General features: G+C 48.0%; 1 protein-coding gene across 1 annotated transcript in view; it reads left to right on the forward strand.

Annotated features, from left to right (window-relative positions):
* Window positions 1-225: 225 nt before the first annotated feature.
* The window catches only part of LOC309397235 (fatty acyl-CoA hydrolase precursor, medium chain-like), a gene marked incomplete at both ends in the record, with an annotated part of 30,311 nt that continues 12,526 nt past the window's right edge, over window positions 226-18,010 (forward strand). Inside the window, 12 exons of the mRNA XM_081963092.1 lie at window positions 226-289; window positions 1,505-1,709; window positions 2,194-2,338; window positions 2,540-2,673; window positions 7,183-7,336; window positions 9,435-9,539; window positions 10,046-10,150; window positions 10,729-10,764; window positions 15,763-15,903; window positions 15,990-16,070; window positions 16,378-16,525; window positions 17,174-17,305. Coding sequence (XP_081819218.1) covers window positions 226-289; window positions 1,505-1,709; window positions 2,194-2,338; window positions 2,540-2,673; window positions 7,183-7,336; window positions 9,435-9,539; window positions 10,046-10,150; window positions 10,729-10,764; window positions 15,763-15,903; window positions 15,990-16,070; window positions 16,378-16,525; window positions 17,174-17,305 — 1,450 coding nt within the window. The remainder of the gene's footprint in view (window positions 290-1,504; window positions 1,710-2,193; window positions 2,339-2,539; window positions 2,674-7,182; window positions 7,337-9,434; window positions 9,540-10,045; window positions 10,151-10,728; window positions 10,765-15,762; window positions 15,904-15,989; window positions 16,071-16,377; window positions 16,526-17,173; window positions 17,306-18,010) is intronic.

An 18,010-nucleotide genomic window follows, 5' to 3' on the forward strand; every position in this document is an offset into this window, starting at 1 on the left:
CTTGTTTCATCCAATGTCATCCTTCTGGGCTTTTCCTTGCTTCTTGTTTTCCCAGTAATGTGGGAGGGGAAAAAAGGGACAGCCTCAAAACAAGATATGGAGACATGATGCAGCCTGTTTTCCTTGAAATTTAATGCTCGGAGTTTAAAGTTACGTAAGCATTTCTGCTTATAAGTGCCTACTCGCCCTTCTGCTGATATTTCAGGCTTTGAGCACTAAGCAGAAATGAAGCTGGTCTGGTGGCTGTCCCTCCTCCTGGTCTTTTGGGACCTGTTCCTAGCAGATGGAGGTAAGGTTACAAAATTTGAAAAGATTTAATCCTTTTGCAGGGGCCAAAAATGGAGAAGAACCACTCATGGCAGTAAAATCTGTCCTTGAGTCCTTGATTTGGAAAACTAAATCCTGTTTTTGTCAATGTGCAGTCCCTTGATGAAAAATAGACTTGTGTAGAAGAGCATCTGCCTGATTACAGTTTTCAATATTAGATTCGGAGATCAAATGGAAGAAGCCTCGGTCTCCCTTTGTCTGTTCCACAGCCTCTCCTTCCTCCAGGAACTCCTACCCGGAGGGTCAGTGCTCCTGGGAATGAGCCACAGAAGGTCTTCTATCTGATAATAACACTCTCTAAAACCTCTCTTGCACTTTATTTTCAGCCGGTTCTCTGAACTGCACAAGCAGTTAGCTAGTGGCTTGGCTGAATCAATGCGAACTGGCTGAATCACATCACTGATTAAAGAGGTGTTAAGGAAGTAGCAACATGCTCTGATAGTCTCATCAACCCCTTAACTCAAATGCACATTTTCTTGAGCTCAGGCAGTTCATGTGAGCCCAGAAAAATTGACGCTGTTGAAGGAGCTGAAGTGAAGGCCATGAAGTCCCACAGCATCTCTTCTGCTTTGTCTCTGGAGCTGCACAACTCAAGAACTAGGTGGTCCCCAGCTGCAGTTTGGCATGATGGTCATAGACAATGGAGCCATAGACACTGGAGGCGATTTTGTGGATCATGCTAGCTGGAGTCTGCAACACATAGACTTTGGCCTCTCCTGACTTCCTGACAGAAAGGTGCTGTTAGGTTAGGGTAGAGAGAATGAAGCACTGGCTCTTCCTCACCCCCTTTGTCTCTACTTATCTGTTCTCTCTTCCTGCCTGACTGGTGGCAACTGTGTGTTCTCATCTGTTGATGATGCTCTAGGATAGATTTTATTTAAGTAGAAGAGGAATCATGGCTCTCTCTTTACATTCATAAGTACTAAACACATACAGTATTCTGCATTCCTCCAAACCAACCATTATGTTGCTTTCAACCACTCGGTTTTGGAGTTGACTTTTTTAAAACAAACAAACGTGAAAACTATGGTAGTGCTTTCCAAGAAAAAAGTACACAGCCCAGCCACAATGAACTCTAAAAGAAAATATACGGTGTAACTCTCTTATCTCCTGCGTAAGAAAGCCAGTGAGATCTCTGTCTGGCCTTCGTAATCACAAGTGCTTCTTCCTTGTACAGGGCAAACTCCCGGCCCTCCCCGGGTCCGCACCCAAAACGGAGAACTCCAAGGACAGCGGATCAGGCTGAGAGGACTTGAGAGGGATGTGGAGGTTTTCCTGGGAATTCCCTACGCAAAACCCCCTATTGGATCTTTGCGGTTTTCCCCTCCGCAACTGGCAGAACCCTGGACTGGTCTCAGAGATGCAACCTCTCACCCGCCCATGTAAGTCAAGAGCTTTTGCCAAGTCAAAGAAGGTGCTTCCCCCTCTGCATCTGATCACAGAGTGATGACGGTTAACCATCTAGAAAAGCCTATGGCTCTTAGGTTTCTATTAGTTTTCTATTACTTTTTAAAATTTCTCTGTGTATTTTATACTTTGAGAAATTAATAAAAATATATTACAGAAATTATTTCAAAGGCAGAAAAGCTTAGACAGGGGTCCCGAAACCCCAGACCGTGGTCTAATATTGAACTGTGGCACACTCAGAACCAGAGGCAGGTGAGCGCACACACAACTCTGTGTACACAGTGGCGGGCACTCTCCCACGCACATGAAGCTCCATTCATGCAAGTGGTGGGCGCACAAGGTCGGAAAAGCTGGGGACCACCGTCTTAGATGATGCCTCAAGTGTTCTTAGGCAACTGTTCGCTACCAATTCTGCCAGTGGTTCAGACCCTGAAGACCCTTCTGCTTGGTCTCTACAAGGTGCCTGCAGGATCCACTGGCGGGACAAGGTCTCTCGGATGCCTTTGCTAACACAGGGCAAAAGATCTCCTTGCGCATCACGGAGGACTGCTTGTACCTGAACATCTACGTGCCAGCCCACACTGATAAGGCAGAGCAGTTGCCGGTAAGCAATTACTCTGCTAGGCAATGCGGCTTTCTTGTTCCTGGGTTTGATTTGTCCCGCAGCCTAAGGTGAAATCAAGTAGCATTCAATATTCCGTTTTGTGCAGTAAATAATTGTCCACATTTGCAGAAGGGCTTCTAAGTCAGTTCTCATCTTCCAGAGAGTCACTTCCATTGCCCTGTTTTGGCATTTTGCTTCCAGGTGATGGTCTGGATCCATGGTGGAGGATTTGTGCTGGGCTCGGCATCCACATATGATGGGTCTGTTTTGTCTGCTTATGAAAATGTAGTGGTGGTGGCGATCCAATACCGCTTGGGCATTCTCGGGTTTTACAGGTAAGCTGATATTGTCTTCTTCATCTTCACCTGGATGATAGCACCCCCCTCTTCATCTTTGTTTTAATGCTGTCCTTCCTCTAAAGAGCTCAGGTTCCCTTAAATCCTAGGTTTTACCAGCTGCTCTTGCTCAGAAGGAGAGCAGAAATGCACAGCATGGAGTAGAGGGCACAAGAGTCTTTTAATTTCTTTCATTTATGCTGGCTAGTGCTTTTCCTTTTGTCTTTGTCCCTCTTTACTGAGAACTGCAGCAGCCGAAGCAAGAAAGGATGAGTCCTTTTGGAAATTAACCCCTAAGGCAGCTGAAGTAGATTTCCCTTATCCCAATCCCCAGATACAGGGAAGGGTCTCAAACAAGCTGGCAAGGGTGGTCTGGAGGTGGGACTGGAAACAAGCCAGGCTCCCAAAGCCCCAGATGGAATCCCTGGGAGTGCAAAAGAGCAACTGAGGGAGGATTTTGACCGAGCCACCCTTCATGATGAGGGGCCATCATGCCGCCCAAAGGAGAGGGGAGGGACATCTGATCCTGTTGAAGGGAGGAGATGCAGACTGGAGTGCAGCCCCCCTCCCCCTCCCGAGAGAAGGAGAAGGAGCTCAAAACACAACCAGTGCCTCTCCCAAGCAGCAGGCAGGCTGCCGAGAGCATCCATCCCCCTCCCTCTCTCCGAACTAGGGGTGAAGAAGATGACCAGCCATATCAGGTGCAAGCAGAGAGAGGCCAACAGAAGGTTGGAGGAATAGGACTGAACGACCCACCCCAATTCAGGGGAAAGTTTGACGGAGGCTCAGACCAGCTAGCCCTCTTCCTTGATTCAGCTAGCAGCCCTCCACAAGAGGAGAGCCCCCCAACTGCAAGACATAGATGACTTTCTGCAACTGCTAGCGGCCAGATTTGAGAAGGTGGAGGAGGACCCATATGCGGAAGAGGAACTCAGTACCCTAAAGCAGAGAGGCCATGCCATCAAAAAGCACATCTGTGAAGTTAGGAGGGTCATAGGAAGGCTACCCCCCTTACCAGAGCGGCTGCTGGTGTATTTTTTCAGAACAAGCCTGGACAAGCAAATTGCCCAGGTAACTGCATACTGCGACATCCCAAATCAGCTCTCTGACTGGTTCTGAGTAGCAACAAAAGTCAACAGTAGGCTGCGCACCAACGACATGACAAAGCAACCGGACACACAAGAGAGAGGTCAACCTGACCTGAAACCACCCAGCAGGCAGGGAACCACAGCATCACAGCAGGCCCTGAGACCATCCCTCCCTCGAAGTCTGCTGAAATGCTATAGATGTGGGGGGATTGGCCACATGGCAGCTGCATGTCCAACCCCAGCCCCATAAACAAGGCCAGACCCACCACCCAGGGCATGACCAGAACGAGGGCCCAAACATACCACCAACACATCCGGGAAAGTCCTCCAGGCTGCAGAGGCCCCTTCCCCCTCAGGCAAAAGTGGTGGAAGCCCAGGCAACGACAACCAGTCACCCAAATCATATGACAGCGAGGACGAGGGAGAAAATGATCCAATGGTGAGTGAATCAATTCACCCTTTCCTTTCTCCAATATGCGTCACAGCCCCAAAAACAGGAAACCAGGGGGATTTTCAAGCCCTAATAGACTCAGACTGCAAAGGTGCTTGATCAACTTAACCACAGTCATGAAACTGGAGATCAGAGCAAAAAGACTGCCCCACCCTTCGAGCAGGTCAACGGGTCCCTAATGGGAGGAGCCTATGCCACCCACCTAACTGAACCAGTGAGGCTAGAACTAGCGGATCACTGGGAAGTAATTCAATTCATAATAGCCCCCAAAATGACAGACGAAGTTATATTGGGACTTTCCTGGCTAGACAAGTGGGGACCGACCATCTGGTGGCAAGGGGGCACCCACAGATTTAGGATATCAAGGGGCCCCCAACCCCTTCCACACCAGCAAGCAAAAACACCACCCACGCTGGAACCCTCCCAAAAGAGTCCACAAGAACTACTGGCAACCACATCCGACAAAACCCCAGAGGCCGAACCTATTCCGACGGAATATCAGGACTTTGCAGAACTATTCAGGGAGGCTGAGTGTGATGTTCTGCCTCCCCACCGGGAGACAGACTACCATTGACATCATCCCCGGGGCAAAACTACCCAAGCCCAAACTGTATGCCATGACACCCTGGGAAATGCAAGAGAAGCAGAAATACATAGACAAAAACCTAGCAAGGGCATTCATTGAGCCAGTCAAGCCACGGGTCGCAGCGCCAGTTCTCTTCAAAGAAAAAAAAGATGGAACTATGAGGTTGTGTGTGGAGTTTCAAGAGATAAATGGGGTGTGCATACACAACCTATCCCCCCTCCCCCTCATGAAGGACGTGCTATCTCATCTTGCCAAGAGAAAAGTCTTCACCAAACTAGACCTCAGAGAAGCATACTACTGAGTACGTATCAGAGAGGGAGATGAGTGGAAAACAGTGTTCAGCTGCCCCCTAGGGAGCTTTCAATTCAAAGTGTTGCCTTTCGGATTGCAGGGGACCCCAGCGGTATTCATACAGTTAATAAACAAGATGGTGCATGAGCACCTCTACAAGGGGGTCCTCATCTACCTAGATGACATCCTTATCTACACTGAGACCATGGACGCACACGTACCCCTGATCCACCAAGTACTGGAAAAACTTCTGGCAGCCAACCTGTACGTCAAGGTATCAAAATGCGAATTCCACTGTGCACGGTTAGACTACCTGGGTTACCGAGTGTCAAATGAGGGAATAGAGATGGACCCAGGCAAAGTGCAAGCCGTCCTAAGCTGGCATCCCCCTCGCACCCGCAGACAGCTACAAAGCTTCCTAGGGTTCTCGAACTTCTACAGGCAATTCATCTCCTCCTTTGCGAAGATTGCCAAACCCCTGACAGACCTTCTGAAGACAGAGAGCCCAGGAACGAAAGCTCATCTGGGACAACCCCTACAGTGTGACCTAACCTGCCAAGAGGCGTTCGAAACACTAAAATAAATGTTTGCAAAGGAGCTGGTGCTGAAGCATCCTAACCCCGAACAACCCTTCATGATCTAGGCAGATGGCAGCGACATGGCAGTGGGAGCGGTGCTACTCCAAAGACACAACCAAGGAAACTTACAACCCTGTGCCTAACCTCCCGCAAGCTCACAGACACAGAGAGACAATGGGCTGCATGGGAAAAGGAGGCTTTCCCAGTGAGACAAACAGTAGCAGAGCCAACGAGGCCTTGGGAGGAGATCGCAATGGACTTTATAGTAGAGTTGCCAAAAAGTGGGGGAAACACGGTGATTTGGACTGTAATAGATCTGTTCTCCAAACAGGCACACTTCATACCCTATAGCAGACTGCCCTCGGCTCACAAGCTGGCTAAACTGTTCATGAAGCATATCTACTGACTGCATGGAGTACCTCGAAGAATTATCTCAGACAGAGGGGTCCAGTTCACAGCTAATTTCTGGAGGGAGTTCCTGCAGTCCATTGGGTAATCTCAGGGTCTTAGTTCAGCTTTTCATCCAAGCACTAATGGAGCAGTAGAGAGACTGAATGCCATGATAGAGCAGTACCTGAGGTGCTACGTGAACTATCAACAGTGCAATTGGGCATAGGGGGCCAAACCCATTATGAAGTTCAATGAATCTTTGATTCAAGGTGGCGCAGGAGACAACTCCAATACTTAATCAAGTGGAAGGGTTACCCATTATCAGAGGCATCTTGAGTGAAAAGTAGAAATATCCAGGCTGATCGCCTTATAGCAAAATTCCATGCAAAAAATCCAAGCAAGCCTGGTGGAGGGACACATCCCTAAGTTAGACACCTGTACTCAAATTGTTTTGTTTTACTCAGATTGCTATCAAGAACTGAGGAGGGCCAGATGTCAACGTCTAAAGTGTTTCCAAGACTACTATCAACTTTAGAAGGGAGGAGAATGCTAAGATGTTGATCCTAATAAATGAAGGGGTTTTGTTTAAACTCTGTCTCGAGGCTCGTAAATTAATTAGGTCATCTCTTGGGAACTTCACATAAAGTAGACTAGCTCAGGCTTTTTAATGGCCCATTGACAAAGGTGGGGGCTATTAAGAGTGAGTCTGTTTCCTGCCTAAAACATGTTTCTTCTTATCCAGGGAAATATAATATTCTGCTTTTTCAATATTTCCCAGGATATTTCATTTTTCTAGGAGTGGGGTGGGTTTTAATTTCCTACAGTGCCTCTTGGAATTCTTTTCTCCCCTGAAAAGTGTGTTGCTTCTGCACATGAATACTTATTGCATTTGATACAAGGTGGATCCAGAGAGGCCAATCTGGCATGGTGAGTTCCTGGGTGCTGGCTGATTGCAAACGTCTGGCCCAGATTTGCCCGTGTCACAGCCCTGCAGACCAGGAAGAAGGAGGGCTCCTCGTGTTATTTGGGGGGCATTCATATCTATGAATCTTTGAAGGCCAAGAGGGAGAATGACTCTGGATCTTCTCTGGATCCATATTTCCTTGCTTCTCCTTCTCCCCCCAGCACTGGAGATGAGCATGCTCGAGGGAACTGGGGCCTGCTGGATCAAGTGGTAGCTCTGCAGTGGATCCAGGAGAACATTGCAAATTTTGGGGGTGATCCGGGATCAGTTACCATATTTGGGAATTCAGTAGGTGGATTCAGCTCTTCTGCCCACGTAAGTTCACGTCCTATTTCATTTCTAGTAATTCCCATAATTTCTGGCCTATCAGTAATGGCTTGAGAGAAGGTTACTGTCAGACCTGCCACAAACCTCTAAATAGAAACAATTCTTGGCTCCATTTTTTGAGAAATGTATACGGTAGTTTATTAGAGATCAAGTATGCAAAGCGAGAACTGAAAATTGCACACCAAAATCCCTAAATTCTCCTCCCCCACTTAACTATCTCTTATTGACCACACCAGTGTAACCAATCAGATTCAAGCAAGATGTTTTCCTAACAGTCAGTCCAAGCCTAGCTTGGTATGCAACCCCTTCTTCCAGCTGGGTGACCTTGAAGCAGCATCTCAGGGAGATACAGCACTTACTTTTGTTTCCCTTTCATTCCCCCTCCCCACAGTTCAAAGCAGTCTGTCACTTAATAGCAGTGAAGCATAAGCATGCCTAAGGTGGCAACTGACAATTGCAAGTTATTATATATTGTATAACAATTTCTTGCTTGTACAATAAGAATTCAATGTAGCAATGCTAAAACCATAATTTAAAATGCAACTTTTAGTAGATTAACAAAGCATGAATTAATTGTCAAGAATTTAAAAAGTAACTTGTGAATGAGTGACTTTGGCAGAGGTAGGGCTGCAGTTAACTGTCAATCATCCGAACTAGTGGACCCAAAAGAAGTAAACACTCTCAGGAGCATTGAATTCCCAAAAGTAAAACTTTATTGGATACACCATTTTGGTACTGAAGAATCAAAACCAGCTCTGGTTTTCCCCATGCAAATGATTTCTTAGTTAAATAATAGCTTCCCTTTCTCCCCACCTGGGTGTTCACATTATCCAATTATGGCTTGTCCTTTTGTAATGGGAACAATCCACCTCCTTCTCAAGCACCTGTAGTGGTGGCCTTGATGCAGTGGTGGGTTTCAAAAATGTTTAGAACCTATTCTGTAGGTGTGGCCTGTTTTGTGGGAGTGGCTTGGCAGTCATGTGACCGAATGGGAGTGGCTTGGCGATCATGTGACTGGGTGGGCACGGCCAAGATGGAAAATGTGCTGAAACTCACTTAACAATCCTCTTGCTTAGCCCCCCCAAAAGTTTGGGCTCAATTGTGATGATGCTCTCTTTCTTTCTTTCTTTCTTTCTTTCTTTCTTTCTTTCTTTCTTTCTTTCTTTCTTTCTTTCTTTCATACTTTCTTTCTTTCTTTCTTTCTTCCTTCTTTCTTATATCTCTCTCCCTCTTTCTTTCCTTCCTTTCTTTTTCTTCCTTCCTTTCTTGTGTCTCTCTCTCCCTTATTCATTATTTCCTTCCTGTGAAGCCTGTGCTCCCTTCTCTTTGACATCCACCTTGTTTACAATTGGGGGGGGGGAATCCATACAGAGGGAGGAAAAACATGGATTTCGTCCCCCACCCCCCCATTCCTATTGGAAACAAGACGGCTGTCAAACAGCCAAAGAAGGAACAGGAGGGGAGTTCGGCTGTTTGAAGAAGCCACGTGAGGCACCCTCCCTTCTCTTTGACAGCTGCCTAGTTTCCAATGGGGGTTTGGGGGAAGAAATCCATGTTTTTCCTCCCTCTGCATGGATTCCCCCCCCCATTGGAAACCAGGCGGCTATCAAAGAGAAGGGAGCATGCGCCATGCTTTGCTCCGCAAAGGAAGTGGGTGAGCAGAGCAAGCCTGGTGGGAACAGCGAGCAGCGACTTGGTGGGCAGGGGGAGCAAGCAAGGGGGCAGGCCATGGGAGGGAAGCGCTCCAGTATGGGTTGCAGAACGGGTACCGGAAGACACGCTAAATTTCCCGAACGGGTACGGGCGTACCGGCTGAAACCCACATGCCTTGATGGTTTCAAGGCTCTCACGACCTGTGCACAAAATCTCAGCATTCCATTCCACCCTTCCCTCCCTGCAGTTCATTCGCATGTTGAATAGTGATAAGGTTTGAAAGAAGCAAAGCGGTTCAATTGTGACATTAACGCTTGAAGCAAATTGATTGGATAATCTCTTGCCAAATACAGTCAGAGCAAAACCAGTGCAGTTATTGGGTGATGCAATGGGTTGATTGAAAAAAGTGGCTCTTTCTTTCCTCCCTGGCCAGGTGTTATCCCCTCTGTCCAAAGGCTTGTTCCACAAAGCAATTTCACAAAGTGGTGTTGCCATAGCAGACGTGGTGTTCGATGCCCATCCAGAAAAGCTGGCTAAGGTGAGGTTTGGAAAAGTGAGACAGCAATTGCTCTAGATCTGGGATTTTTTTTCCCCGAGGGAAGATGAAAAGAGGAGGAAGGCATGTAGGGGAAGGGGGTTCTCCTGGCCTCCTGAGGATTTTCTGGAGCAAAGCAGCTGGGGCACCCTAGCTGTTCCCTGGGGCCACCGGTGAGTTGGAGACACAGTATGTGCACCTGCTCCATTTCACGGCCATTAGCTGGCTGATGTCACCTTCAGCCAGATGTTTCTAAACAGCTGTACAATGTTTCAAGCTTACTATTGGAGCACAAATAGAATGAAGCGTGCTTTTGAAACATTCTGCTCTGCAAATTTTATCCACTGGCTTTGAGCCCAGTTTAGGTAGTCAGCCAGAGCAGCCTTCCTCCCTCTTCCTTAAAAGTCCTCCGGCAGCTTCCATTTTCCAAACGCCGGATGAAGAACTCTTGCAAGATGACCTGCTTCTTATTACGTTGATTAAAACTGAATTGTTGGTCTGGATTGCAGAAAATTGCTGAATCGATTAGCTGCCCTACCTCCAGTTCAGCTGAGATGGTTCGCTGCCTCAGGGGGAAAACAGAGAGTGAAATCTTATTGGCTACTCTGAAGATGGTAAGAGACCCCTGCAATACACTGTGATCCTTCCTGGAGAGGAAGGGTGAGGGCTTGGTCCTCATCTTGTCAAAATATGAGTTGGTCTGCCAGGTGTGGCCAGCAGATGGGGTCACAATGGTTGTGTAGAAGCCCCACCTGTCTTCTGTGTAGGCTGTGTGAAGCTCCGAACACACACAACGCCCTGGGTGCCAAGGGCCCAGAACCCTCTTCCTTCTTCTGCTGATGACCTCAAGCAGGTCCTGCGGCCTCACAGGGGGGCTCCTGATAGCATTGATCCCCTCTTAATGAAGACCCAGCTGGGTGGCGCAAGACCCAGCAGACCTCAGCACTGCCCATTTCTTTATCAAGGACAGATCGGGGGGTTGCCGTGGCTGTGGCTGCTGTGGTCCCAGTGGGGGCAGTGGAATCATGTTCAAGATCATTTCATGTCATTCAGTTGATTGAGAATCATACTTTTTCTTGAATATGTATAAAGCGTAATGATCATAGAATGTAGTCGGAGGAGGCTGGCTCTCCTATCATTTTCCCCTGGAGCTGCTCATCCTCAACTGACCTGCTTCCTTCTGTGATTGCAGGATTTTACCAGGCTGCATCTGGGTGGAGAAGAACAGGTGAGTTCAAGCACTTCCTTCATCAGAGGGAGGCAGGAAGCAATGGGGTAGACCTTCTCCGTCAGGAAAATGCTCCAAGCAAACCTAGAAAACTCCTTTTCACCAGAACGGGAGAGATAATTCAAGATGTATAATAAGATAACAACATTGTGTAAATTCCTCCCGCACCCAGGGGAACTTTTTCTGTAGCATGAGCTGCTCTCCCATGCAGGAGCAACCCGATTTCGCCTGGCATAGCCAAGCAGATGCCCATATTAGTCTCCATATTTTGGAGAGGCTCAGATGTTGGCCTGGCTTTTTCTTGGCCAGGTTCTTCTATCCAGAGTAGCTTTCTTCAGACATTTGCCAAACTTTTCTCTATCTTCCTTACATCATGGAGTTTCTTCCAAGGCTGCGGCCAAAGTGGTGTTTTGTTTAAGGTCCACTTGGAAGACATAAACCCATTTGGGGAGTGTCCAGAACAGGAGCTCCTGCAGGACCTGGTGAAAAAGATCAATCAAATTGGTCTGGTCTTCAGGTGCCTCACACATCTGGACTTTTTTACAACCAGCTCCATGCGCCCCCACCCCACCCCTACTGTACATCCTGCCTAGTCTAGCAATCCAGAGAAGCATCCACTCCCCCAGCTGCATTCCCTCGGGCAAAGCTAAATGGGTGGCAGTGATGTTTCTCTGGGGAATCCCAGGATCCCACTGAAATCAGATTCCATCGACCAGATCCTGAGGAAAGTCAGCACTGATTTAGGATGTGCAGAGGCTCTGAGGAGGCAAGGACATTGTTTCTGCACTGTTACACCTCTGCTGGACATGAGGCTGGTGTGTCTGACCAGTACCCTGGATATTCCCATCCAAGTACTAAGCAGACCTGACTTATTTAGCTTTCTGGCTCAACAAGGCTGCCCCAGTAATTGAAGGAGCATTTCATGGATCTGCCTTTCCCCTGCAGAAGATTGTTTTTCTTTGACCATTTCTCCCGGTTTCATCCGTCATGGCTAAACTAACCAAATTCCCAGTCTCTTTTAGTAAGATTTAATTTATAGTCCTCTGATTGAGGGACCGTTCTGTATATCTTTGAATGATTCTTAAATTTGGTATCCAGAATAGGATACGAAGCAACGTTCAGCCAATGCCATTTTCAGGCTACCACAGAATCTATCACATGCTCTAGAGCCATGATGGCGAACCTATGGCACGCGTGTCACAGGTGGCACGTGAAGCTATTTGTCAGGGCACACGAGGCTTGCCCTCTCAGCTGGCCAGCGTGCATGCGGGTGCTGGCCAGCTGACTTCGGCCTTCTTTTGAGCCCATTTTTTGCCCTTCGGAGGCGTTTCCTGAAGCCTCCGGAGCGTGAAAAACCAGCCCTATGGGCAAACCAGAAATTCAGGAATGGACTTCCAGTTTGCTCGTAGGGGCGGTTTTAGCCTTCTGGAGACTTCAGGGGCCTTCATGAGGCTCCACTGAAGGCTCCGGAGGATGAAAACCGGCCCTACGGACAAACCAGAAGTCACTTCCGGGTTGCTCGTACAGTTGTTTTTCGCCCTCCGGAGCCTTCAGGGAAGCTTCCTGGAGGCCTCTGAAGGCTCCAGAGGGCTAAAACCGGCCCTATGAGCAAACCAGAAGTCCATTTCCAAACTTCCGGTATGCCCATAGGGCCGATTTTTCGCACTCCGGAGGCTTCAGGGAAGCTCCTGAAGCCTCCAGAGGGCTTCGGAGGGGGGCAGGGGGAGGACTGTTTCCGGCCACTCCTGGCTCCTATAACATCTCTGGAGCCTGAGGAGGGCAAAAAAAGCATGCCAAAAATGGGGGGAGCGCTGGTTGTGCACACATGCGTGCTGTGGTCGTGCGCATAGCATTATAGGTGTGGCACGCCTGTGCATGACCGCCCTGCACTCCCCCGCTTTTGGCACACGAGCCAAAAAAGGTTCGCCATCACTGCTCTAGAGTCTGCAGCACTGCTGTGGTAGAAATACTTACCGTACTTTTTGGAGTATAAGATGCACTTCCCATCCAAAAAAAGTGGGTGAAAATTGCAGTGCGTCTTATACACCGAATGCTGCTGAAGCCCTGCCCACCTACTGCACCCCAACCTTTGGCTATTTTTGGCCTCCGCATGCTCCATTTTAGACCCATTCTAGGCTGCAGGGATCACCACAGCACATCGCTGCTGTTTGGTGTTTCCACGCATTGCGTTTTCGGCTTCTGCACTTAGCGTTTTTGGCTGGTTCCAGGTGGCAGGATTGGTGGCTGAAACTGGCCAAAAATGCAACATGCAGAAGTAAAAAATGGGGCATGTGAAGACAGAAAATGTGATGCGCAGAGGCAACGATCGGCGGCAATGTGCTATCTTTTTTCTTGTTTTCCTCCCCAAAAAAGGTAGGTGCGTCTTATAGTCCGGAGCATCTTATACTCTGAATAATATGTTAACTAGTTCCTGAATGTTGTGAAAACATTGTGGGATTTTTTGTTTTACCAAATTCGAGGTTATGACAACAGCATCCCTCAATCAGCCATTCAAAAACTATCCAGTAACAAGACTCTCCGGGCTTTTGAAAACTAAAAACTATTTTTATTGACTATATTTTTGTCAACATTATTTCATCTCTTATATCAAAGGAAATAATTCCTATGACTGCCAGCTTTTGTAATGCTTTGATGAATAATAAAAGAATAAAAATCCCAGATTAATTGTTCTGTGGCAAGTTGTCCTGCAGTGAGTTGGCTGCAGAGAGTAGGTTGCAGCAAGTTTACTGCAGTAAGTTGTCCTAGAATCATGATGACGAACCTATGGAATGCTTGCCACAGGGGGTGTGCAGAGCCATATCTGCAGGCACGTTAGCTGTCAGCTCCAGCATGCATGCACACTCCAGCCAGCTGGTTTTTGGCCTTCCGGAGGGCCCGGGGGCAGGCCTTTTCCATCCTTCCCAGGCTTCAGGAAAGCATCCGGAGCCTGGGGAGGGCAAAAAACGGGCCCAACGGGCCTACCAGAAGTTCAGAAACTATCCATTTCCGGCTTCCGGAGGGCCTCTGGGGATTCCATGGGTGGCTGCTTTTATCCTCCCCAATCTTCAGAAAAGTCTCTGGAGCCTGGAGAGGGCAAAAAAGAGGCCCAATAGGCCAACTGGAGGAAATACCAAGCTCAGCTTGGAGATAAGTAGTGCGGCGCGCATGGGGGGGAGCGTGGGGGGGGGTTGCGTGCATGCGGGTGCACACTTTCCATTATGGGTGCCGGCATGCACACATGCTATTGCTGGGACGGGGGGAAGAGTGGAAAAGGCAAGGTTGAAATTCCAGCAAGGCAAATTCATCGTCCAGGAGACTGTGGAAGGCAGGAAGCAGAGCTACAGACTAGGCGCTGGTCAGAGAAGGAGCAGCTAAGCCTGTAGAAGGAATGGGGGCCTGGCAGATGCCTCAAAAGGGACCCTGCCTCATTTCCTGGACTGTAAGGACAAGGGGGTGGGGGAGATGCACTTTCAGACGTGCACAATTCATACTTCTGAATGTCCTTCTGGTCGGAACTTCCTCCAAGGCTGACAAGCCTTAGTACTGTCCATATCATTTTTAAAAATTATTTATTAGCAATTTGATAGAAAGAAATGGACAAATTAGAAGGAAAACCCCCAACCCAAGAGAGAAATACACGAAAGACCGCAGAAAGAACAGAGAGCACAAGTTCTATACAAAGTGACCAAAAAATGAAGGTGAGAATATAAAAATACAATATTGGACTGTGAGATGCAGAATTCAAGTTACAATGATTTAAAACTGTGATTATATACAGAAATTCATAATGTTCTTCCATTTCTATTGACCATAACCTAGGGCAGTGGTGGGCAACCTGCGGCTCGGGAGCCACATGCGGCTCTTTACACCCTTTAATGCGGCTCTTCTGTGTGCCGGGTGCCCGCTCCCCTCCCTCCTCTCGGGCTTCGGAGGGAAGCTTCTGCAAAAGCCCGGGCGAGTGACAACCAATTTTGGTCCTATGACTGCAGAATGCTGCAAAATACCATAAATGCAGGCCAGTTGTTGAGTGTTTCAAATGTGATTGGAACACTCAACAAGGTGACCACAGTGTGTGTGTGTGTGAGAGAGTGAGAAGGACAGACAGAGAGAGGAACAGAGAGAGGGAGTGAGGGAGGGAATCAGAGAGAGACTCACAGACAGACACACACACAAACACAGACAGAGAGAGACAGAGAGGGGGAGGGAGGGAGAGAAAGATAGACAGACAGAGAGACACACACAGAGTGAGTGATTAAGTGAATGAGTGAGAGACAGACACACCCACATACACAGAGTGACAGAGAGAGAGGAAGGGAGGGGAGAGAGACAGAGGGAGAGACAGAGACAGACACACACACACACACACAGAGTGAGTGAGAGACAGACAGACACACACACACACAGAGTGAGTGAGAGACAGACAGACACACACACACACAGAGTGACAGAGATGGGGGAGGGAGGGAGAGAGAGACAAAGAGCCAGAGAGAGAGAGAGAAAGAAAAAGAAAAAAAGAAAGAAAGTGGGAGAGAGAGATGAAATTAAAAACAACAACATACAAACCTGACTTACTCAAACTATCCAAGGAAATGCAAGGCCAATGTTCACATTAGTGGTTGTGACTTTGTCAGTCAATGTCAGGATGTAATTTTCTCTACATTGTAAGGCAAATTTTACGGAATTTAACGTTATCGATAAATAATATCGTTCTAAAGTTTTTGTTTTATTAGTTGTGTTATTTGTATCCTCCCGACCTATGTGGATACTTGCATGCAGAATATTCTCAATAAAAACTTATTGAAACTAAAAACAGTGTACCATCCTATGTATTTTCGGTTTTAAAAATGTGGCTCTCAAAGTAAATTTCAATCGTGGTTTTGGCGAGATTTGGCTCAGTTGAAAAAAAAGGTTGCCCACCACTGACCTAGGGGGTTTACTGTGATTTCCATGAAAATAATATTTTGAAAAGTGTTAAACTGATTTCTTTTTCCTCTCCAGCACGTTATCGTTTTCCCTGCAGTGGTTGATGGTCGATTCTTTCCGAAGAGTCCCAGAGAGCTCTTAGCAGAAGAAAACTTCAATAACCTTCCCCACATCATTGGGCTCAATGATGATGAATTTGGGTGGATACTTCCTCAGGTGGGCCTTTTCCCTTTGTGGATGAAGCGCTGCTGCCGCTCTCCTGATTGCACTCAGAATTAACCCTTTGCTTTTACTCCGTCCAGCTTTTCCGGTTTCCAGACTTCACAAAGGGACTTGACAGAGAGACCGCGACTCTCCTGCTACGCAGCTCAGAGCAACTCATAGTAAGAGGCACTTTCTCGGTGCGGCTGAATTTATCACCAGCCTCAGTCCCGCCTGCTTTCCCTCAGACCGTACCAGGAGAGACGCAGCTCCTGAGGACACCTCAGACTTGGGATGGGAGGGAAAATCAGGAAGAAGTTTGATCCTTGACGATTCTCTTGTTTATCTAGGTTCTGTTATTTTCCTGGGTTTTACAGAATTCTGATAAAACAAGTTCTCTAGACCCTGTGCTTTCCAGGAAATGTTCTTGGGAACCTGAAACCAGTGTAGCTGCCACATTGCTGGCCCACCTTTCTTTGACTGTTACAGGGAGTGGCTCCTCAGGATCTTCCTCTGGTTGCTGATGAATATCTCCAGGATCTCCAGGACCCAGAACAACTCAGGGATCAATTCCTGGATTTACTGGCGGATGCCGTATTCCTTGCTCCAAGCATTCTTACTGCCAGACACCACCGAGGTCAGTCGCTATTGGAACTAACCGGGTTTGAGCAGCCTTAATGAGATCTAGGACAATGACCGGTGTCTTCTCTCCTCCCATAACCTCTTTGATCAAATCCCTCCCTCCCTTCAGCCAGCCAGTTGCAAGGTCAGCAGGTCAGGCCAGCAGCAACATTTTATAGGTAGTTAGTCCTCGACTTGTAACCACTGTTGGTACTGGAATTTCCTTTGTAAATCAGTTCAGTCATAAAGTGGATCTTCATGTGACCGGACCAAATTTTATGAGCGTTTGTACTGTGGTCGTTACGCAAAGCCAGCATCCCCAGTTGTCCTTGCTGGCTAGAAACCAGCTGTAAAGGTTGCTAATATGGATCAGGTGATTGCCAGGTGCCCCGAACGACAGTAAATGCGAGTGGGCTGCCAAGGAGACAAATTGCTATTCCATGGTACAACGGTCATAAGTGCAAAGACAAGTCGTGTTTTCCAAGGCCATCATAACTTTGAACCATCATTAAATGAGCAGTTGTAAGTCGAGGACTGCTTGTAGGTTTGCTTCCCACAGCCTAATTCCCCAGAATCACCCAGAATGGCGTCTTTGGGGGTCTGGCTGTGGTAGATCCTGGAGAATAAGAGATGATGGCTCTGTGCCACATTCTTGTCTTTCCAGACGCCGGCTATCCGGTCTACGTCTATGAACTGCAGCATCATTTGAGTGAATGCAGCAGCTTCAGGCCAGCCTTTACTAAAGTGGACCATGGGGATGAAATTGCCTTTGTCTTTGGAAAGCCCTTCTTCACGGGTGAGTCTGGAGCACTGGCCCAACCTGAACGCGGTGGGCCCATTCCTGCTGAGAGAAGGGACACCACCTTTTCTGGATTCTCAGCAGAGAGGGACCGACTGCTTTTGTTGTACCTGCAACTTATGAGCAGGCCAACTTTGCCAATATGGGCCCAAAGGAAACCAGGGTGATGAAGGTGTTGGAAGAAATGTCCTTCTGGGTTCGGTTCCAAGTGGAACCTTTTCTGGATTCTCAGCAGAGAAGGACTGACTGCTTTTGTTCCACCTGCAACTTTGGATGGTTCAGACAGGCTTGTGGGGGGGGAGCCTGCCAGGGCACAGGCCAGAGCTAACTAATGGGCGTGGGTTGGAAGTGCTGGGAAGGATTGGGATTCCAGGGGAGACATTAAGCCATTCCATTGGGGGGGTTCACCATCTCTACTGTTTGTGGGAGAGGCAGATATGATGGGGGTGAGGCTCAAATTATGTTCGGGGGACGCGGGTTTGCTGTTTAAGAGCGATCGCGTGTTCCGACCCACATCGCCCTTCTCGCACCCCCGGGTGCTCGGGATTACAGGACCCTGGTCTCTGGTTGGTGTCGCTTAACGCCAGGTCCGTGTTACATAAGGCTCCCCTCATTTACGACCTCATACAAGAGGGTAGAGTGGACCTGGCTTGTATTATGGAGGCCTGGTTGGGCCAAGAGGGGGGTGTTCCCCTTAGTGAA

This window comes from Natrix helvetica (genome assembly GCF_964273705.1).
Source record: "Natrix helvetica genome assembly, chromosome: 10".
Taxonomy (NCBI): Eukaryota; Metazoa; Chordata; class Lepidosauria; order Squamata; family Natricidae; genus Natrix; species Natrix helvetica.